General features: G+C 40.3%; 1 protein-coding gene and 1 pseudogene across 1 annotated transcript in view; both read right to left on the bottom strand.

Annotated features, from left to right (window-relative positions):
• LOC119512975 (hornerin-like) overlaps positions 1 to 8,510 on the bottom strand; it is a 29,396-nt gene extending 20,886 nt beyond the window's left edge. The window contains exons 1-5 of the mRNA XM_037807840.1: positions 8,373 to 8,510; positions 6,201 to 6,600; positions 5,013 to 5,474; positions 3,486 to 4,928; positions 3,057 to 3,446 (exon numbers count right to left, since the gene is read on the bottom strand). Of these exons, the coding sequence (XP_037663768.1) occupies positions 3,057 to 3,446; positions 3,486 to 4,928; positions 5,013 to 5,474; positions 6,201 to 6,600; positions 8,373 to 8,510 (2,833 nt within the window). The remainder of the gene's footprint in view (positions 1 to 3,056; positions 3,447 to 3,485; positions 4,929 to 5,012; positions 5,475 to 6,200; positions 6,601 to 8,372) is intronic.
• Positions 8,511 to 15,271: 6,761 nt separating this feature from the next.
• LOC119512970 lies at positions 15,272 to 17,288 on the bottom strand (annotated as a pseudogene).
• Positions 17,289 to 17,803: the final 515 nt, after the last annotated feature.

The raw sequence follows: 17,803 nt of genomic DNA, 5'->3' as shown, positions 1-17,803 counted from the left end.
GTGAATCCTTTTTCCTTTTGGTAAAATTATGGGAGGCCAAATTTTTCAGAAGTTTCCCTGGTGAATTTTGAATCAGAGGCAGAAAGTTTGTTGTATGGTTCACTATGTGATTCAGATGATAAATATCATCAGGCTCTGATGTGCTGATGCATTATTTCAGCAACTGGGACATGCTGGACCAGATATGCCAGTGGACTAGCCTGTCAGAGTATTTTCTCCCTTTAGCAGTCCTTGATGGACATTCTAACATTGATCTTTGTGTCCTCATTTTTTCTTGTGAAATAATTTGATGTTTACAGATAAGGGTCAGGAATTATGTAATGAATACCATCATGCTTAAGGAAATAAAACTTTTGGCCTTATTTTATTTATTGTTTTTCAGTCTCATTTTCTCCCCTCCCTCTGGAGGTAGACATTATCCTGAATTTGTTTATAATTCCCATAAATATTTTTATATTTACCAAATGTGTATTTTCCACAAATAGAATATGGTATTGTTATATATATTGTAAGACTATATAAATATCACATCATATATACACATTTTCAAAATTTTTTTTACAACTCAATGTTATGCTTTTGGGATTTGTCCATGTTGATAGATATACATGTAGCTCATTAATTTTTACTGCTGTATAGTGTATGAATACATCACCCTTTATTTGTTCATTCTTCTGTTGAACATTTAGGTTGTTTCCAGTTTTTTTTTTTTTTGCTGCTGTAGACTGTTGTGTGTTGCCATATTGTTTCCTAAAGTGGTTAACAGTTTTGGCCTTTATGATCCATATCTCCCCCAACACTTTATATTGCTAGACTTTTAGTTTTTCCCTAATCTGATGGGTTAGAAGTGGTAACTCATTGTGGTTTTAGTTTTAGTTTTCTGTTTTCTTGTATATCATTTTTAAATGTCACTTGGCCATTCAGATTTCTACTTTAATGATTTTTCTTTTTACACAGTTTGGTGTTTCTTCCTAATTTGATTTTTACAATATTTTTGAGATTCATCCATGTTGTGTGTATCAGTGGTTTGTTCTTTTTCCCTTGCTAAGTAACATTCTGTTGTATGGCTGTCCCACAATTGTTTATCCATTCATCTGTTGTTAGGCGTTTGGGTTGTTTCAAGGTTTTGGCAATTATGACTAAAGCTGCTATAAACATTCATGTAAAAATCTTCATGTGGGCATGTGTTTTCATTTACCTATGAGTAGAATTGCTGGGTCATATAGTAAGGTATATTTAACTTTATAAAAAATTGCCAAACTGTTTTCCAAAGTGGCTCTCTCATTTTACTTTCCCATCAGCAATACCAATACTTGGTATTGTGAGTGTTTTTACTTTTGGACATTCTAATGCATGTGTAATGATATCTTATTGTGTTTTAATTTACATTTCTTTGATTACTTATATTGCATATCCTTTTATGTGCTTATTGGCTATCTGTACATCTTTGGTGAAGTGACTGTTCAAATCTTTTCCCATTTAAAAATCAAGACTTTTGTGTTATTGAGTTTTAAAATTCTTCATATATTCTGGATTGTTTGTGAATGACAGAACTTTGAAAAATAGCTATTTGGGTTCATTTCTATTCTTACCATCTGTGTGTGAGTAGTAAAAATGAAGCAGTGATGAGACAAATCTCAGTATTTGAACACTATTTATTTATTGTTGATTTTAATGCAGTGAAGTTGTTTGAATGCAGAGACTTGAAACCTATATGTTACAGTTGAACCAAGGAACTATATAGCAATGGCAGATACTCTTCTTTTCCATCTGGGTATGGATGAAATTTTCCTAAGTGAAAAGGTCAATGAACTATTAAAGTAGGTTGGAATCATAGTATTGCCATGTTATAGCTCCTCCAAAATTTTCCAAACTGGTAAAATTGTTAGGAATGAGGGCAAGATCTTGCTTGCTGAAACCAACTCAGAACTCACATTAGGATCCTTTGAGCCTGAATTGATCCATCCTCACACCAATAGTTTATTCAACTCAGTATTTCCTAACAAAGTAGCCCAAATAACCTTACATTTTTGGGAACGAACCCAATAACAGGGAATAGAGAGCAGTTATGTGTTTAAAAGAAAAAGATAGAAACAGATACACTTGCTTTTAGAAATATGATGATAAATTGCTTGTCTGGAATATTTTCTTATTTCTTTCATTGGTATTTGAGTTAATTTCACTTCTACTTGTCATTCATCCCAAGAAGTAGCACCTCTGCTCTTGGACGTATTCATAGAGTGGAGTGCTGCTAAGCAAACCGTGGGTATTTGACCCTACATTTCCCCTCCCACAGTTTTCTCTCTCATAACATTTGCCACCTTGTCTATAGTCCTCATTGCAAACTGACAGTTTATTGATAGTGTTGTATCTAGACTGTCCATGGGATGGTGTAATTTCTCTAAAGCCACAACCTGAGGAGTTTTCTACTTGTCCATAACTGCTTCTTGATTGTCCTTCACTACAATTTGAATGGCTACCACTAATTTCCCACTGACCCTGGTGCCCTCGTTGACTTTGTTGCCTGTATGTTCTTGATTGTCCATAATTGCTCTCATATCCATCAGAATCACTACCTGATAGGCTGTGACTCATATTTATTTTGTTTTGGTTATCCCCTGACCATTCCTGGCTATTTCTTCGTGATTGATTGGGAGTTGAGCCTATTTTGGGTCTACTGTACTTATCATAAGCTCCACTTGAACTTGAACTACATCTCACTTGTAGTTCATCTTGCTCATAGCTAGAATACTGACCAGATCCAGAACCAGATTGCCCACAGCCAGAGTGACATGAGCCAGACCCATATTGTTCAGAGCCAGAACACTGACCATATCCAGAACCATATTGTCCACAGCTGGAGTGACATGAGCCAGACACATATTGTTCAGAGCCAGAACACTGGCCATATCCAGAACCATACTGTCCAGAACTAGAGTGACATGAGGCAGACCCACATGGTTCAGAGCCAGCATTCTGATCAGATCCAGAACCATATTGTCCACAACTAGAGTGACATGAGGCAGACCCATATTGTTCAGAGCTAGAACATGGACTCGAACCAGATCCATGTTGCCCAAAGCTAGAGGACTGACCTGATCCAGAGCTACATTGCCTAAATCCGGAGGAGTGACCTGATCCAGACCCATGTTGACTGTAACTAGAAGCTTGACCTGAGCCAAAGCCATGTTGACCATAGCTAGATAATTCACCTGATTCAGACTCATGTTGGCCACAGCTAGAGGAATGACCTGAGCTAGACCTATGATAGCCCTTGCTAGAAGACTGATGTAAGCCAGATCTTTGTTGGCTGTAGCTAGAAGACTGACCCGAGCTAGATCCATATTTGCCATAACTGGAAGACTGACTTGAGCCAGATCCATGTGGACCGTGCCTAGAATATTGATCTGATACAGACCCATGTTGGCCACAGCTAGAGGACTGACCTGAGACAGAACCATTTTGGTCATAGCTAGATGACTGACCTGATCCAGACCTATGTTGACTGTGGCTAAAAGACTGACCTGAGCTAGATCCATATTTTCCATGGCTGGAAGACTGACTTGAGCCAGATCCATGTTGACCATGGGTAAAAGATTGACCTAATCCAGACTTATGTTGACCATAGCTAGAGGAATGACCTGAGCCAGACCTATGTTGGCCATGACTAGAAAACTGATGTGAGCCATGTCTTTGTTGGCTATAGCTAGAAGACTGACCTGAGTTAGAGCCATATTTTCTATAGGTAGAAGACTGACTTGAGCAAGATCCATGTTGATAATGGCCAGGATATTGACCCAATCCAGACCCATGTCGATGACAGCTAGAGGACTGACCGTAGCCAGATCTGTGTTGGCTATAGCTAGAAGACTGGCCTGATCCAAATCCATGTTTCCCAAAGCTAGAAGACTGACCTAATCCAGACCTGTGGTGGCCATAGCTAGAATACTGACCTGAGCCAGAGCTATATTTACCATGGCTAGAATATTGGCCCGATCCATATCCATGCTGGCCATGGTTAGAGGACTGACCTGGGGCCAATTCATGCTGACCAAAACCAGAAGACTCTCCTGAGCCAGAACCCTGTTGTTCACAGCCAGAAAACTGACCTGAACCAGATCCATGTTGGCTGTAGCTAGAACCCTGACCAGAGCTCGATCCATGTTGCCCAAAGCCAGAAGTCTGACCTGATCCAAATCCATGTTGCCCAAAGCTAGAAGACTGACCTGAGCCATACCCATGTTGGCTATAGCTAGAAGCCTGACTTGAGCCAGATCCATGTTGACCAAGGCTAGAAGACTGACCTAATCCAGACTCATGTTGACTATAGCTAGAGGACTGACCTGAGCCAGAACCATGTTGCCCAAAGCCAGAAGTTTGACTTGATCCAAATCCATGTTTCTCAAAGCTAGAAGACTGACCTGATCCAGACCCATGTTGGTTGTAGCTGGAATACTGACCTGAACCAGAGCTATATTGACTATGGCTAGAATATTGACCTGATCCAGATCCATGCTGGCCACAGTTAGAGGACTGACCTAGGCCCAATTCATGCTGACCAAAGCCAGAAGACTGACCTGAGCCAGAAGCATGTTGTCCAAATCCAGAAAACTGACCTGAACCAGATCCATGTTGGCTGTAGCTAGAAGCCTCACCTGAGCCAGATCCAGGTTGCCCAAAGCCAGAAGTTTGACCTGATCCAAATCGATGTTGCCCAAAGCCAGAGGACTGACCTGAGCCAGATCCATGTTGCCCGCAGCTAGAAGTCTGACCTGATCCAAATCCATGTTGCTCAAAACTAGAGGACTGACATAAGCCAGAACCATGTTGCCCAAAGCCAGAAATTTGACCTGATCCAAATCCATGTTGCCCAAAGCTAGAAGACTGACCTGATCCAGACCCATGTTGGCTATAGTTTGATGACTCACCTGTGGCAGAACTATGTTGAGCATGACTGAAAGATTGACTTGATCCAGACCCTTGCTGGCTACAGTTAGATGACTGACTTGAGCCAGATCCATGTTTCCCATGTCTGGAAGACTGATTTGAGCCAGAACCATGTTTTCTATAGCTGGAAGATTGACCATATCCATATTCATACTGTCCACAGCCTGATGATTGACCTAAGCCTGATTCATGCTGACCAAAGCCAGAAGACTCTCCTGAGCTAGATCCATGTTGCTCAAAGCCAGAAGTTTGACCTGATCCAAATCCATGTTGCTCAAAGCTAGGGGACTGACATGAGCCAGATCCATGTTGTCCAAAACCAGAAGTTTGACCTGTTCCAAATCCATGTTGCCCAAAGTTAGAAGACTGACCTGATTCAGACCCATGTTGACTGTAGCTAGACGACTGGCCTGAGCCAAAGCCATATTGGCTATGGCTACAAGACTGGCCTGATCCAGACCTATGTTGGTCACAGCTAGAAGACTGATTTGAGCCAAAGCCATATTTTCCATAGCTGGGAATCTGTCCTGATGTAGACATATGTTGCCCAAAGCCAGAAGACTGACCAGACCCAGATCCATGCTGTCCACAGCTTGATGACTGACCTAAACCAGACCCTGAACTAGACTCATGGTATTTCTCACTAGAAGATAGACTTGAGCCATATTCATATTTTTCATAATTGGAAGATTGACCTGACCCACAGCTATGCTTTTGTTTTCTACAACTCCCTGACTGACCACTTGAGTTGGATCCACATCTTCTTGGACTAGAGAACTGGCCTGATCTTAACCTATGTTTTCCATAAGTAGAAGACTCACTTGCACTAGAACAATATCCTTGTTCTTCACAGTTTCCTGATTGAGATCCTGAATTTGGTTCATGCCATCTCTGTTGAAAAGGGTGACCTGAGCCAGACCCATGTTGACCACAGCCAGTAGACTCATTTGAATTTGACCAGTGTTCTTGTCCTCCACAACTCCATGAGCTAGACCTGTGATGCTGATTACTAGGGGTCTGGCCTGAGCTCCAACTTTGTCGTCTATTCCGTAAGGATTTATTTGAATCAGACCAGTGTTGGTCAGAACTGAAAGACTGGTCCTTCAAGTAGCATATATGTCCTTGTTCTCTATAACTGTCTGACTTATTTGCTGAGTTTGATCTTTTTCTACAATTACTTGAATGAGTATAACTTACTTCTTCACTCCCATATCTTTCAGGTTGATGAGAACTGTGCTTGTTTTTTGTACTACCCTTGGAGTAGCTTGAACTTGACTTCTCTCCAGAACTAGACATGCCTTCTTGATTCCACAGTTTTCTGGAACTGGACATAGGCCTGTGTTTAATGTTTCTTCTGGAGCTCCTGGAATCAGAGTCATTCTCTTCTCCTGAACTCCAGCTTGAATGACTATGAGATGATTCTTGCCCTTTCTTCTCCTCTTCTTCTGTTTCACTCTGTTCCTCTTGGTGCCAGAGACTATGGTTTCTGTGCTTTGACCCTGAAGTGTGGCAGTAGTCTTTGCCAATGATTTTATTACAAGCTCGAATCAGCTTGATTACCATCAGAAGATACTCAGTAAAATCCACTTCCTTGTTATGGTCTTGATCCAGGTTTTGCATGATGATATCCACAGTGTCTGGATCATCTGGATTCTGTATAAGAGCAAAATATAAAGAGCAGCTCTGTCACTATGGCCAACATACCCAGATAAACTGTTGAAGGAAGGTTGCAGAAATGTGAATGCTTGGCTTAAATAGGTAGAGCTCAGCTACATAGTCCTTTAGGCTGTGCTGCCCTGTCTTGAGCAGAAAGAGAGAATAGGTACCAGGCAGAAAGGAATGTGAAATGAATAATGCAGTGAGAAATACCTAGAAGGGGATACAACTAGAAGATGAAGAAACAAGGGAACTGATTTTTTTTTATATGGAATGGGTCAAATATGAATGAATGACTAATTTAGAAATAATTTTGGATAACTGTATTAATTATATATGAGTTTTCTTTATTTGTCAGCTTTTAAAATTAGTTAATTAATTAGTCAATCGATTAACTTATTCAACAAAGACTTATTGTGTACCCACCATCTGCCTAGCACTGTATTAGGTACAGAGGATAAAGAAATGAACAAGTTAAACTTGTTTCCTACCAAAACGGAACTTAATGTTTGGTGAGAAAGACACACACACTTGAAATTACAATTTTGTGTGAGAGTACATCAGAGGGGAACCCTGGGGGAGAGGGCAGATGTCAAGGAAGGCTTATGAGAGGAAGTGATGCCTTTTGAAGGATGGGTTGGAATTAGCCAAATGAAGGGGTAAGAAGAGAGGAAAAGGGGCAAAAGCTTCTTCTAGGCAGGGGGAATGATATGAACAAAGGGTTGGAGGTGATAGAAGGCATGGCTCATTCAAGGAACTGAAAGAAATTCAGGATTGCTAGATTTAGAGTCTGAGTGGTCAAGAGGTGTGGCCAGAGAGATACATAGGAATCAGATCATGCCTTTTAAGTCCTGTTGAGGAACTTTGGACTTTATTTCAAAGCAAAAGGGAGTTGTTGAAGGATTTTGAACTGAAGGGTAAGGTGATTCAATTTAAATTTTACTGAAAACAACCTGAGATTGGAAGCAGGGAAACCAATTAAGAGACTGTTGCATTAATCTAAGGGACAGATGGAAGTCATCTGAACCAGAGGACTGATGATAGTGATGGAGAGAAATGGGCTGTTTTGAGAGACTACTGAGGAATTAGAGGTTGGAGGGTGGTAATGCCTGCTGAGAGGGGGGAAGTCAAGAACGGCACCAGAATTCTGCCATGGGCATATAGAAAAAGGAGCAAGCTTAGAGGGGAGGATAATGAATTTCATATCTGACGTACTGAATTTAAGAAACTGATAGGAATCCAAAGAAAAATATTCAGTAGGCAGCTGGGTTTAAGGAACTTAAGCTCAAGAACTAGATCTGAGCCCCAAATATTTTTTCCAGAGGTGACATTTTAAGGTGGTAGTCACCCTGTTTTGTGATTTTGGGGTAAAATGCTAATTTCCTGAACTCAGAAACCTTACAGCTCCAGAATCTTATAAATGGGCAGTGGTCACACTGTTCTGGACTGAAAAAGGACAAGAAAGGGAAGAGGATGCATTTTAATGATTTTGCCATTTTTCTAAGACTGACTCAGTTTTCTCTCACCATGAGAACTGCTTATATAGATGGGACATTATTCAATCTATGGATTTTTGTCTCTTGTTTAGTAGGATCTCATCCCTTAGTCATGCTATGGAAACCATTATGGGTCCACTTTTAAACTTATCTCAAGCCTTTACTAAACTCTGTTCTCTATCACCAAGGATGTTTTGACATATGTGACAAAGAGATTGGAAGTGGTGAAGAAGAGGATTGCTGCAGTCTTCAGTCCTGGCATGGAGTCCTTACCTTTAGAATTTGATGAAGCTCACTTTCCAAAAGTTCTTTCAGCTCTCCCTTGTTTAACATGTCACACTCCCCATTCTTGTTGGCATATTGGTGGTAAAGATCAATGATCGTGATGAAGCTTTGTAGGAGTTCAGGCATTTTTTTTTTTTTTTTCAAATTTAAGTTAACCTAAAGGGGGAATAAAAGCGAGAAATCCACTTCTTTTTTACTCCTTTTACTTAAACACATAAATACTTCCAATCATTTGTAATAATTGTTCAGAATTAATTAGGCATGATTAATTTCATCCTGTTGTAATCAGGAATGAAACCAGAGTTGAATGACTTGTTCAAGCCATGTAGCAAGAGAGTGGTAAAGGTAGGAATAGAATCCAAATCTCTTTTTTCCATTCCTGAATGAATGCAGGGAACAATGACTTTCAGTTTGGGGCTCCCTGACTCTACCAGAGGTAATTTTATATGCTTTGTTCTGAAGCTATAGAAATCTTGAGTGAGCCATTCTGTCCACTTCCTCAGTTCCTCTCCAGGTCCCAGCCATCACACTAGAGGGGGACAGGTCCAATATTACATGTCATGCCTGACTTCATCCAAGGGGCATCAGTGGCTAAACTGGACTCTCAGAACTTCTAGACAAAATGGACCAAGCCAAACACAGGCCTAGCTGATATGGAGATGGGGGAAGCCACTGTCAGATGCAGCTTCTGCTCACAATGTCTAATCTGGGACCGACCCACAGGCTTTACTCTTTACACACTAGAGAGATGAAGAAAAGTTTAGTAGTACAGGAAGCAACCTGCCTAGGGGTTGATTAGATGTCCACAATCTTTAAGGAAATGACCTCAAAGAAAGAAAGTACTATCAATAGCCCCTTACCAAAGTTCCAGAAAGTATATTTAAAAGAAGCCTAGTATCCAGTGCCTCTTTACCTTAGAGCACACCCTTGATTTTCATAATCTGTAGTTCTAACAACCCTGCTCACTTACCTGGTTCACCAGAGGAACAAGTAGGATGGAGACTGAAGCAGCTTGCAGGGTGCTGATAGTTGGGGATAGAGGCCTTTTTATAGAAGGAATAATGGTCCACCTTAGGGAGGAGGTGTTCTCTTTGAGATGTCCTAATTCATTCCTAAACAAACCCAGCTCCACCTCTGTCTCCACCTACATGTTCATCTGATATTGCATTAGCAATTCTCAAATCTGGGCTAGTATCAGTCACACCTTCCAGTCTCAGAACACTTTGCAGAAAGGCCTCTTTGCATATTCATCAAAGTATCTAGAACAATGCATTGATAACAAATTGTGTGGACTTTACTTAAGGTTGAATGCAATGTGTGCAAGGGCATCAGGGATCAAATGGCAAAGAATCATGGAATCTGATGTTTAAAAAGACTCTTAAGGATCTTATAGTCAAACTCTCCTATTCTAAGCTAGATTTTCTTATACAGGATTTCAGCCAAGGCAAGGAAGTATCCATGCTATTAATTATTACCTCTTGAAATGGATAATGGCTACTGAGGCCCTACTTTCCATATCTTTACCTGCCTCAGTTAATCAGATCTTAGTAGCTATTCATCAATGTAGCTTTCAGTTCAATCATTATGTAATCTTAGGAAGAAATCCGTGCTGTTTAGCATGGTATTCAAGGTTCCTTATGATCTGGGCTATGGCTCCTCTTCAGCCCCATTTCCTCTCTTCCTATTCTTCTTTATGCTACAACAGTAATTAACTGCTTAAAACCGTCCTGAATATACCATGCTAGTTCATACTTTTGCTTGAAATACCTTTTCTCATGATCTCCCTAGTGAACTCCTATTCACATTTCAAAATCCAGTTCAGACATCCTATAGGAAATTTTTCTTAAGTTACTGAAGAGAGAGTTATAATTGTGTATCTTATTAATAATTTTATTGTTATACCAATCACATTATAGTATGATCTTTAAAAATTTTATTTTGCAATTAATGTTTATTATAAAAATGAGAAAATGTAGATAAATAAAGAAAATTAAATAAAAATACCTGTAATCCCACTACCCAGAAATAACTACTGTTAATTATTTAGTGTATATCTTTTCACACACATGTATGTATATGTTTGTCTATATATATAATTGTCTATGTGTCTATTTCATTTCTAGATTATGAGCTTCTTGGGAATAGGGAATGGACATTATCATTTGGAGATCGTGCATATATTTTAAAAATTAGAGCTATTTTAGGTTTACAGAAAAATGCAGAAAATTCAGAGTTCCCATATGCTACCCTCTTATACCCAGTTTTCCCTATTACTAACATTTTGCATTAGTGTGATACTTCTGTTACAATTGATGAAATAATATTATTATAATTATGCTATTAATTTTAGCCCACTGTTTACATTAGGGTTCACTCCTTGTGTTCTATACTTATATGAGGTCTTTTTTGTGGTAACTTATTTACAACCTAAATTTATCTTTTTATCCCTTTTAAAATATACAATTTTTATCCCTTTTAAAATATACAATTAACTGGTGTTAATTGCAGTTACAAAGTTATGCCTCCCTCCCCATCATCCATTGCCAAAACTTTTCCTTCACCCCAAAAGGGATCTAGCATATTTCTTGGTGTATAAAAAACACCCAATACATGTTTGTTAATTTGAACTGAATTTAAAGAGGAGCTAGGGTTATGACTTCATGTTGTGCACTGACCAACTTCCACTTATTCACAGTAGGGCTAGGATCTGCCCTTTCTCCTGCAGGGTGTGGTTTTACTTGAATGTGAACTGAATCTTAGCATTGGGAATCAATGCTAAGATTGATTGGCCTGCTTATCCTTGAGGACCTTGTTCTGCATCTCATCCATTCTGAACATATATATATATCCATTCTGAACATATAACACAAATTTCACTGCAGTACAGTCATCAGAATTTGGGAAGGAGTGGCAGCAACTATCGGCAAATGTAAATAATATGATTCCAGATTCAACCATTTATGAGGCTACATGTTTTCTTCTAAGAACTACCCGGAAGGCTGGAGAGTCAGCAACCATTCTGTGGCTGTGTTGCCTCTGAGCACCTGATTTGGGCCAGGTCTTCATGCTTCATCAGGAGGATAACCATTTTAAAGGTGTGACCGAGACTGAGGGAATGAACGGGAGGTGGAGTTTGCAGAGTAAAGACTGATTTCCTGCAGGAGCTGGCTATTGCCACAGAGGCAGGAGAGGGCTGTTGGGGAAGAATATTCTAGGTGAACATGCTGTTGGGTCTGTGTTCTCCTAGATTAGAGGTTTCCAAGCTTTTCTGTAAAGGGCCAGATAGTAAATATTTTAAGCTCTATAGGCCAGATGACCTTCATTGCAACTACTCAGCTCTGCTGTAGTAGTGTGAAACTAGCCATACACCATACGTAAACAAATAATGTGGCCGTGTTCCAATGAAACTTTATTTATGGACATTAACATTTCAATTTCATGTAATTTCACATGTCAATTTTTTTCAGCCACTTAAAAATTTAAAACCATTCTTAACTTGTGGGTTGAACAAAAAAAGGCCACAAACTGGATTTGGCCTGTGGGCTGTAGTTTGCCACTCCCTGCCCTAAACTAAACACCTGTGAAGTTGCATAGTCAAAAATACTTTTGTCTCTCTTCTGTGTTTGCTTGTCAAAGAGATTCTCCAGGAGAGGAGAATCTCAGAGCAAAGAGAAGGGCTGGAAAGTATGAGACATCAGAACCATTAACTTGTAAGAGGGAAAAGTGTGCATGTTTGTGACTGTCAGCATCTGGTGGTAGATAAAGGAAACAAAACAAGGGACCTTTGGGTGCTCATAAAAGGGAGCAAAATTTTGACTTGATGTAAGGAAGTAATTTATAACACCTGGGTGACTGAAAATGCAGTGAACTCTCTGTGAGGTAGTTGAATTTGTTGTCAGGGGTATTAGAGGGACATTAATGCATTAGGAAAGCAGTTTTTTTTACCATCTGCTTTTTTTAAGCACTTAATCCTTTCAGTGCTCTATTTTCTGAATATCCCCACCAGAGAATTGTCGAGCTTTATTTCCTGGTTTGTGTCGTGAAAACATGAGGCATATTGAATATGCATTTAAAAAAAATTTTTATAGAGTAGTTGTAGGCTTACAGAAATATCATGCAGAAAGTACAGAGTTCCCATATAACTCCCTCTTAAACACACAGTTTTCCCTATTTTCATTTTATATTAGTGTGGTACATCTGTTATAATTCATCGATGAACCGATGTTTTTATAGTTACCTTAGAGTTCACTCTTTGTGTTACACAGTTCTATGGTATTTTAAAAAATTTTTATTGTGGTAACATATATGCAATATAAAATTTCCCATTTTAACCACTTTACAGTATGTAATTCAGTAGTGTTAATTACATTCACAATGCTGTGCTACCATCAACGCTGTCCATTACCAAAAACTTTTCCATTCCCCTAAACAGAAACACTGTACCAATTAAGCATTAACTTCCCATTCCCCACCTTCAACCCTTCCCCTGGTAACCTAAGTCTAATTTCTGACTATGAATTTGCATATTCTAGTTATTTCATATAAATGAAATACTAAAGTATTTGCTCTTTTGTGTCTGCCTTATTTCACTCAACATGAGGTGTTCAAGGTTTATCCATGTTGTAGCATGTATCAGAACTTCATTCCTTTTGATGGCCAAATAAAATCCAATTGTATGTATATACCACATTTTGTTTATCTATTCAGCTCTTGATGAACACTTGGGTTGCTTCCATCTTTTGTCTATTGTGGATAATGGTGCTGTGAACATGGGTGTGCAAATATCTGTTCAAGTCCCTGCTTTCAATTCTTTTGTGTATATTCCTAGAAGTAAGATTGGTGGATTATATGGTTATATGGTAATTCTATACTTAATTTTCTGAAGAACTGTCAAAATGTTTTCCACAACAGTTGCACCATTTCACATTCCCACCAACAATGCACAAGGGCTCCTATTTCCCACATCTTCACCAATATATGGTATTTTCTGTGTGTTTTTTTTTTTTTTTTATAGCCATTCTAGTGGTGTGAAGTGGTATTTCATTGTGGTTTTGTGTGTGTTCCACAGTGACAGGGTTGGGCATGTAAGGAAGGCCCCTTTGTAAGTTTGGTCATCGGTTCTCCACTTGGAGATGACAGGCTTCAGGAGGAGGGATTTCTTATACTATGCACTGTGTTCTAGGTTCTCTCAGGGCCTCTTCCCATGTGTTGGCTGAAGAATCAAATTACGTTTTCCTTTATGCCAAGCACTGTGTTCTGTGCTCTGATGTAAGTCATTTCATTAAACCCATGTAACAACCCTATGAAGTAGGTATTATTATTTTGTTCTGAAGAAGAGAAAACTGAAGTCTCAGAGAAAATATGTAACTTGTTTCAGGTCTTTTAGCGACTAAGTTGAGAATAAAAGATTCAAGCTCAAATCTGCCTCTTTCTAGGAATTGCTTGGAAGTAAGCCTCTGGACTATTCATATCTTGGAAAAAGTAGGAAATGGGGGAAAATTCTTTTTTTTTTTTTAATTAGAGAAGTTGTAGGTTTACAGAAAATCATGCATAAAATACAGAGTTCCCATATACCACCCTATTTAAAATACCTTGCATTAGTGTGGTATATTTGTTACAATTCATGAAGGAACTTATTATAGTTGTACTTTTAACCATAGTCCATTGTTTACAAAAGCATTTACTGTTTGTGGGAGCAATTCTTAAGAAATGGAATGTTTAACCTAAAAAGACCCTTCCCCCTTCCAAACAAACAAAACCCCCAAACTGATGGGGAAGAGAAACAGTGAAATTTTCATCCCATGACTGTATACTCACTCTTCTCTCCAGCTGGAAGACACAGTGATGTGCCTGTAGCACCATCTGCTGGGTCTTGGGGAAATTCTACAGAAAATCTTTTCCTCCTTGCCCTTTCTGTCCTCTTCATTCATCTCTCCCATGCAACTGCTGGCAGTTCTTTGTAGACTTAGTCTCTATGAAATGAAGAGACTATGTAATAAACATAAAGACATATCAAGCAGAGAATGTTGATGGTTATGATTTTAGGGTAAGTGGAGTCAAAAGAAGTTAGCAATAATATAAAATCAGTCAACAAATGTTTTTCCCTATCTCCTCCTTCTCAGATGCAAGGATCCTTTGTTTCTCTATTGCAAGAAATAAAAACTAGATCTGATATCATTTTACAGCTTAGCATGTGTTCACTGGGGAATGGGGCAGGCATGATGATACATCTTTCAGTTCCAGACAGAAGCCCTGGAATATACTTTGCTTTGAGTATTGGTCCTCCTATTCAGTTGTTTCTCTCTCTCCTGAGTATTTTCTCATTTCTCTTCCAAGACCCCCAAATACTCCAGTTGCTGGGTATCCATAGCTTATTTTTACTTGTATCCTTTCATTTATTCTGAGATATATTCTCCAGTGTATCTCTAACTCCTTAACCTTGCTGTTTGATGCTCTTATTGGCATGGCTATTCATAGCCCGTATTTCTTAATTCCTACTACCTTGAGGGTTGCAGAATGTTTATTTCAAGGTAGGCAAGTAGAGAAGAGGGAATGGAAGTGCTCCTCAAGGACACTTCAAGGGTTTTAGAGGTGCTACAAAAGACTTGCTAGCATGGGAAATATCAGAGGGGACTTCAGACCTTCAGGTATGGGAGGGAAAAAGTGGAGACACAGGGACTTGGTTGTTGAGAGTCAGTTCCAGAACCTTTGTCTTTTAATATGTGTGTGTGTTTGGGTGGGTATGAGAGAGAGGTGGGGGGAAGAAGAGAGGAGAGAAGAGGAGAGGAGGAGGAAAAGGATAGGAGAGGGGGAGAGAAGGAGAGAAAAAGAGGAGAGATGGAGAGATGGAGAAACAGAGAGAGGCTTTAATTTGAGTGTAATGAGTTTCAAACTGCAAAAAATACCTGGGAGGCCAACTGTTTTCACGCTCTCTTATTCTTACACCCTCTTTGCACTGTGTGTTTGCCACATGCAGTGACATATTTGCTCTTCTTGTTTTTACCAGGAACCACTTCATGCTTGATGAATGTGTCACCCATTCCATGTTTTTTTTTTTTTTATAATGGCACTCATGGAGGATCTGATAGGGAGACAACAGCCCGGCCTTGCTGGTCAGTTCAGAGACCTGTGAGTCCTTGATACCGATGTGGTTAAAATACTAGAGTTTTTCACTACATTTGGGCTACTCCTTAGAGGTCTGTTTGACAAAGTTGGGAATGAGAATTTCCAGGGTAGCTCAGGCAGCTTTATTCTTTGCATGTTTTTTGCTGCTTGCAGTTCCAGGTCCATAAGTCATACCATCAGTGGTCACTGAGGCACCAAAAGGCTCAGTGGGATTCCCATATTCAAAGAAGTTATAGATGGGGCGGCCCCTGAGGATGTGCTGCATGTACTTTAGGATGCAGACCTTGGACTTCCTGTTAGGGTTAATGACAAGCTCCTTCTTTGTGGGTGCATCTTGCACAGACAAAGTGATGAGTTTCTGATTGGCTGGCAGGATGGGCGTCTCAGATTCATCCTGTTTCTGCTTCATTTCTCGGTTAAATGGCCACCACTGAGACCAAGTCCAGAGTGACTTTTCACAGTGATTTGCTCAAAGTCAAAATGCTTCTCCAGGTAGTTCTAAAATTCCTCAAGATCAACTGATTCATCTTTGCAGACCTCAACCTTGGCCTTTACCTGCCTCAGGGCCTTGGGCACAGCCTTAGCCCCCAGTGGTCCTTCTTGTCTGGGGGCCCTGAGTCGGTGCCTGTGGAATCAGGCTCTTTCAGTGGGTTGTCCAGCTCTGTCTGTCAGCTTAGGGGCTTGATAGGGGACCCTTCCCCGCTGGGATGAGGTCACTGCTTTGTTCCCTTTCCTTTTGTCCTTCATTTTCTTGTAACATAGACGGGATGCTACTCAGAAGAGGATTGTGTTTCCATATGCTTCCCGTTCCCAAGAAGTATGTCCTGGACCAGGTGATCATCTGAGACTCTCTGTGTAGGTACATGGGGACTCTGGAATTATGGAAGATCATGATCCATCTGCTGGATCATTGCTCTGTAGGTTGATGGCCACAACTTTTGAGCACTGTTTTAATCTTGGTCCTCATTGGCTACATGCTGGTTTCTCCATTGGGCAGATGGTTGATGTCTCCTCTGTATTTTCCTTCCATCTGCTTCTTTTTTTGGAGCACAGAGGCCCTCTTCTAGTGGAGCACCCATTTCGTTGTCAAAATCATCCTCATAGGAGAAATTTAAGGCCTCTTTAACCACTCTGTCTCTTTGAACCGTTGCTATGGCTATGAACCCGCCTGCTCTTTCTTCACCTAGCTCTAAATTGTCAGTAAAATCTTCCAACACATCGAGCTCTGCATACTTGACTCTTTTCCTGATCCAGCTCACTCTCCTCATCCTTCTTATCAGCACTCTTACCCCCTGTGACTTCCTGTTACCAACACTAGTGCTAAAGGGACAAGCATGCATGTCTCCACTGAGAGGACTAAGGATAAAACTGCACTCTGCCTGAGTTTCACTCTCCACTCCTGTGTACAGCACTTTCCTGTCCTTACTTCTGCAGCTCTCAGTAAAGCTCATGCTCATCTCAACATCTTTCAGCAACTTAATGTCTGGGGAGAACTTCCAGAGTGCGGGTGCATGCTGGGTGGCATGCATAGTTCAGGTCTATAAGGGGGCAGCCCTTAGAAAGGATCCTTTTAAGAGAAGAAAAGCTCCATAGAAGTTGAATGGGTCCTTGGCAGGGGGTTCAGACTGTCCATCACCACCAGATCCAACATCTATTACTTCTGCATCACTAGACATTTGCAGGGGAGGTGGAGGAGGCATGGGGGAAAGAATGATTCTCTATCATCGCTTTTCCTGCAGACTCACGCAGGAGAGGAGAGGAGTTCTCAGAGGTCTCCATATTAAAGGACTAGATATTTAAAACACCTTACATAAATCTATACAGCTAACATGCACAAGTCCATTGAGATCTGGGTGCTGTCCTGCTTGCATTGCGCACGCTGGCAGCTTAGTCAAGCTGGCCACTTTGCTCTTTTCATTAATGTAGATGGCTGTTTTAGAACCATTGCCTCAGTTATTGGAAATCACAATGGATGCACCTTAAATGACTGATGAATAAGTGAATCTGTCTTTGTGCCAAAGTGGCACCTTTCTTCTTCTACCTCAGGTGCCTACAGCCTGCTGGAGCTGCCTACAGACTGCTTGCAGTGCACAGATCCTCATTGCCCCACTACTGTTGCCACCATCTAGGAAGGCCATCCAGGCTCTACCTGGTTGGTGGGACCTGCCTGCCATGTCAGGCAGGTGGAGGGCAGGCCTCTCATTTAGTTTTTGAGTTGGTTCCTCTCCTGCTGGTGTCTCACTTATGGTAATGGCCCCTTTGCTCATGGATGTATTTATAGAGTGGAGTGTTGG

This window comes from Choloepus didactylus, chromosome 2, assembly GCF_015220235.1.
Source record: "Choloepus didactylus isolate mChoDid1 chromosome 2, mChoDid1.pri, whole genome shotgun sequence".
Lineage (NCBI taxonomy): Eukaryota > Metazoa > Chordata > Mammalia > Pilosa > Megalonychidae > Choloepus > Choloepus didactylus.
Note: the sequence above shows the minus strand (reverse complement) of the source record. Positions and strands in the feature narration are given on the sequence as shown.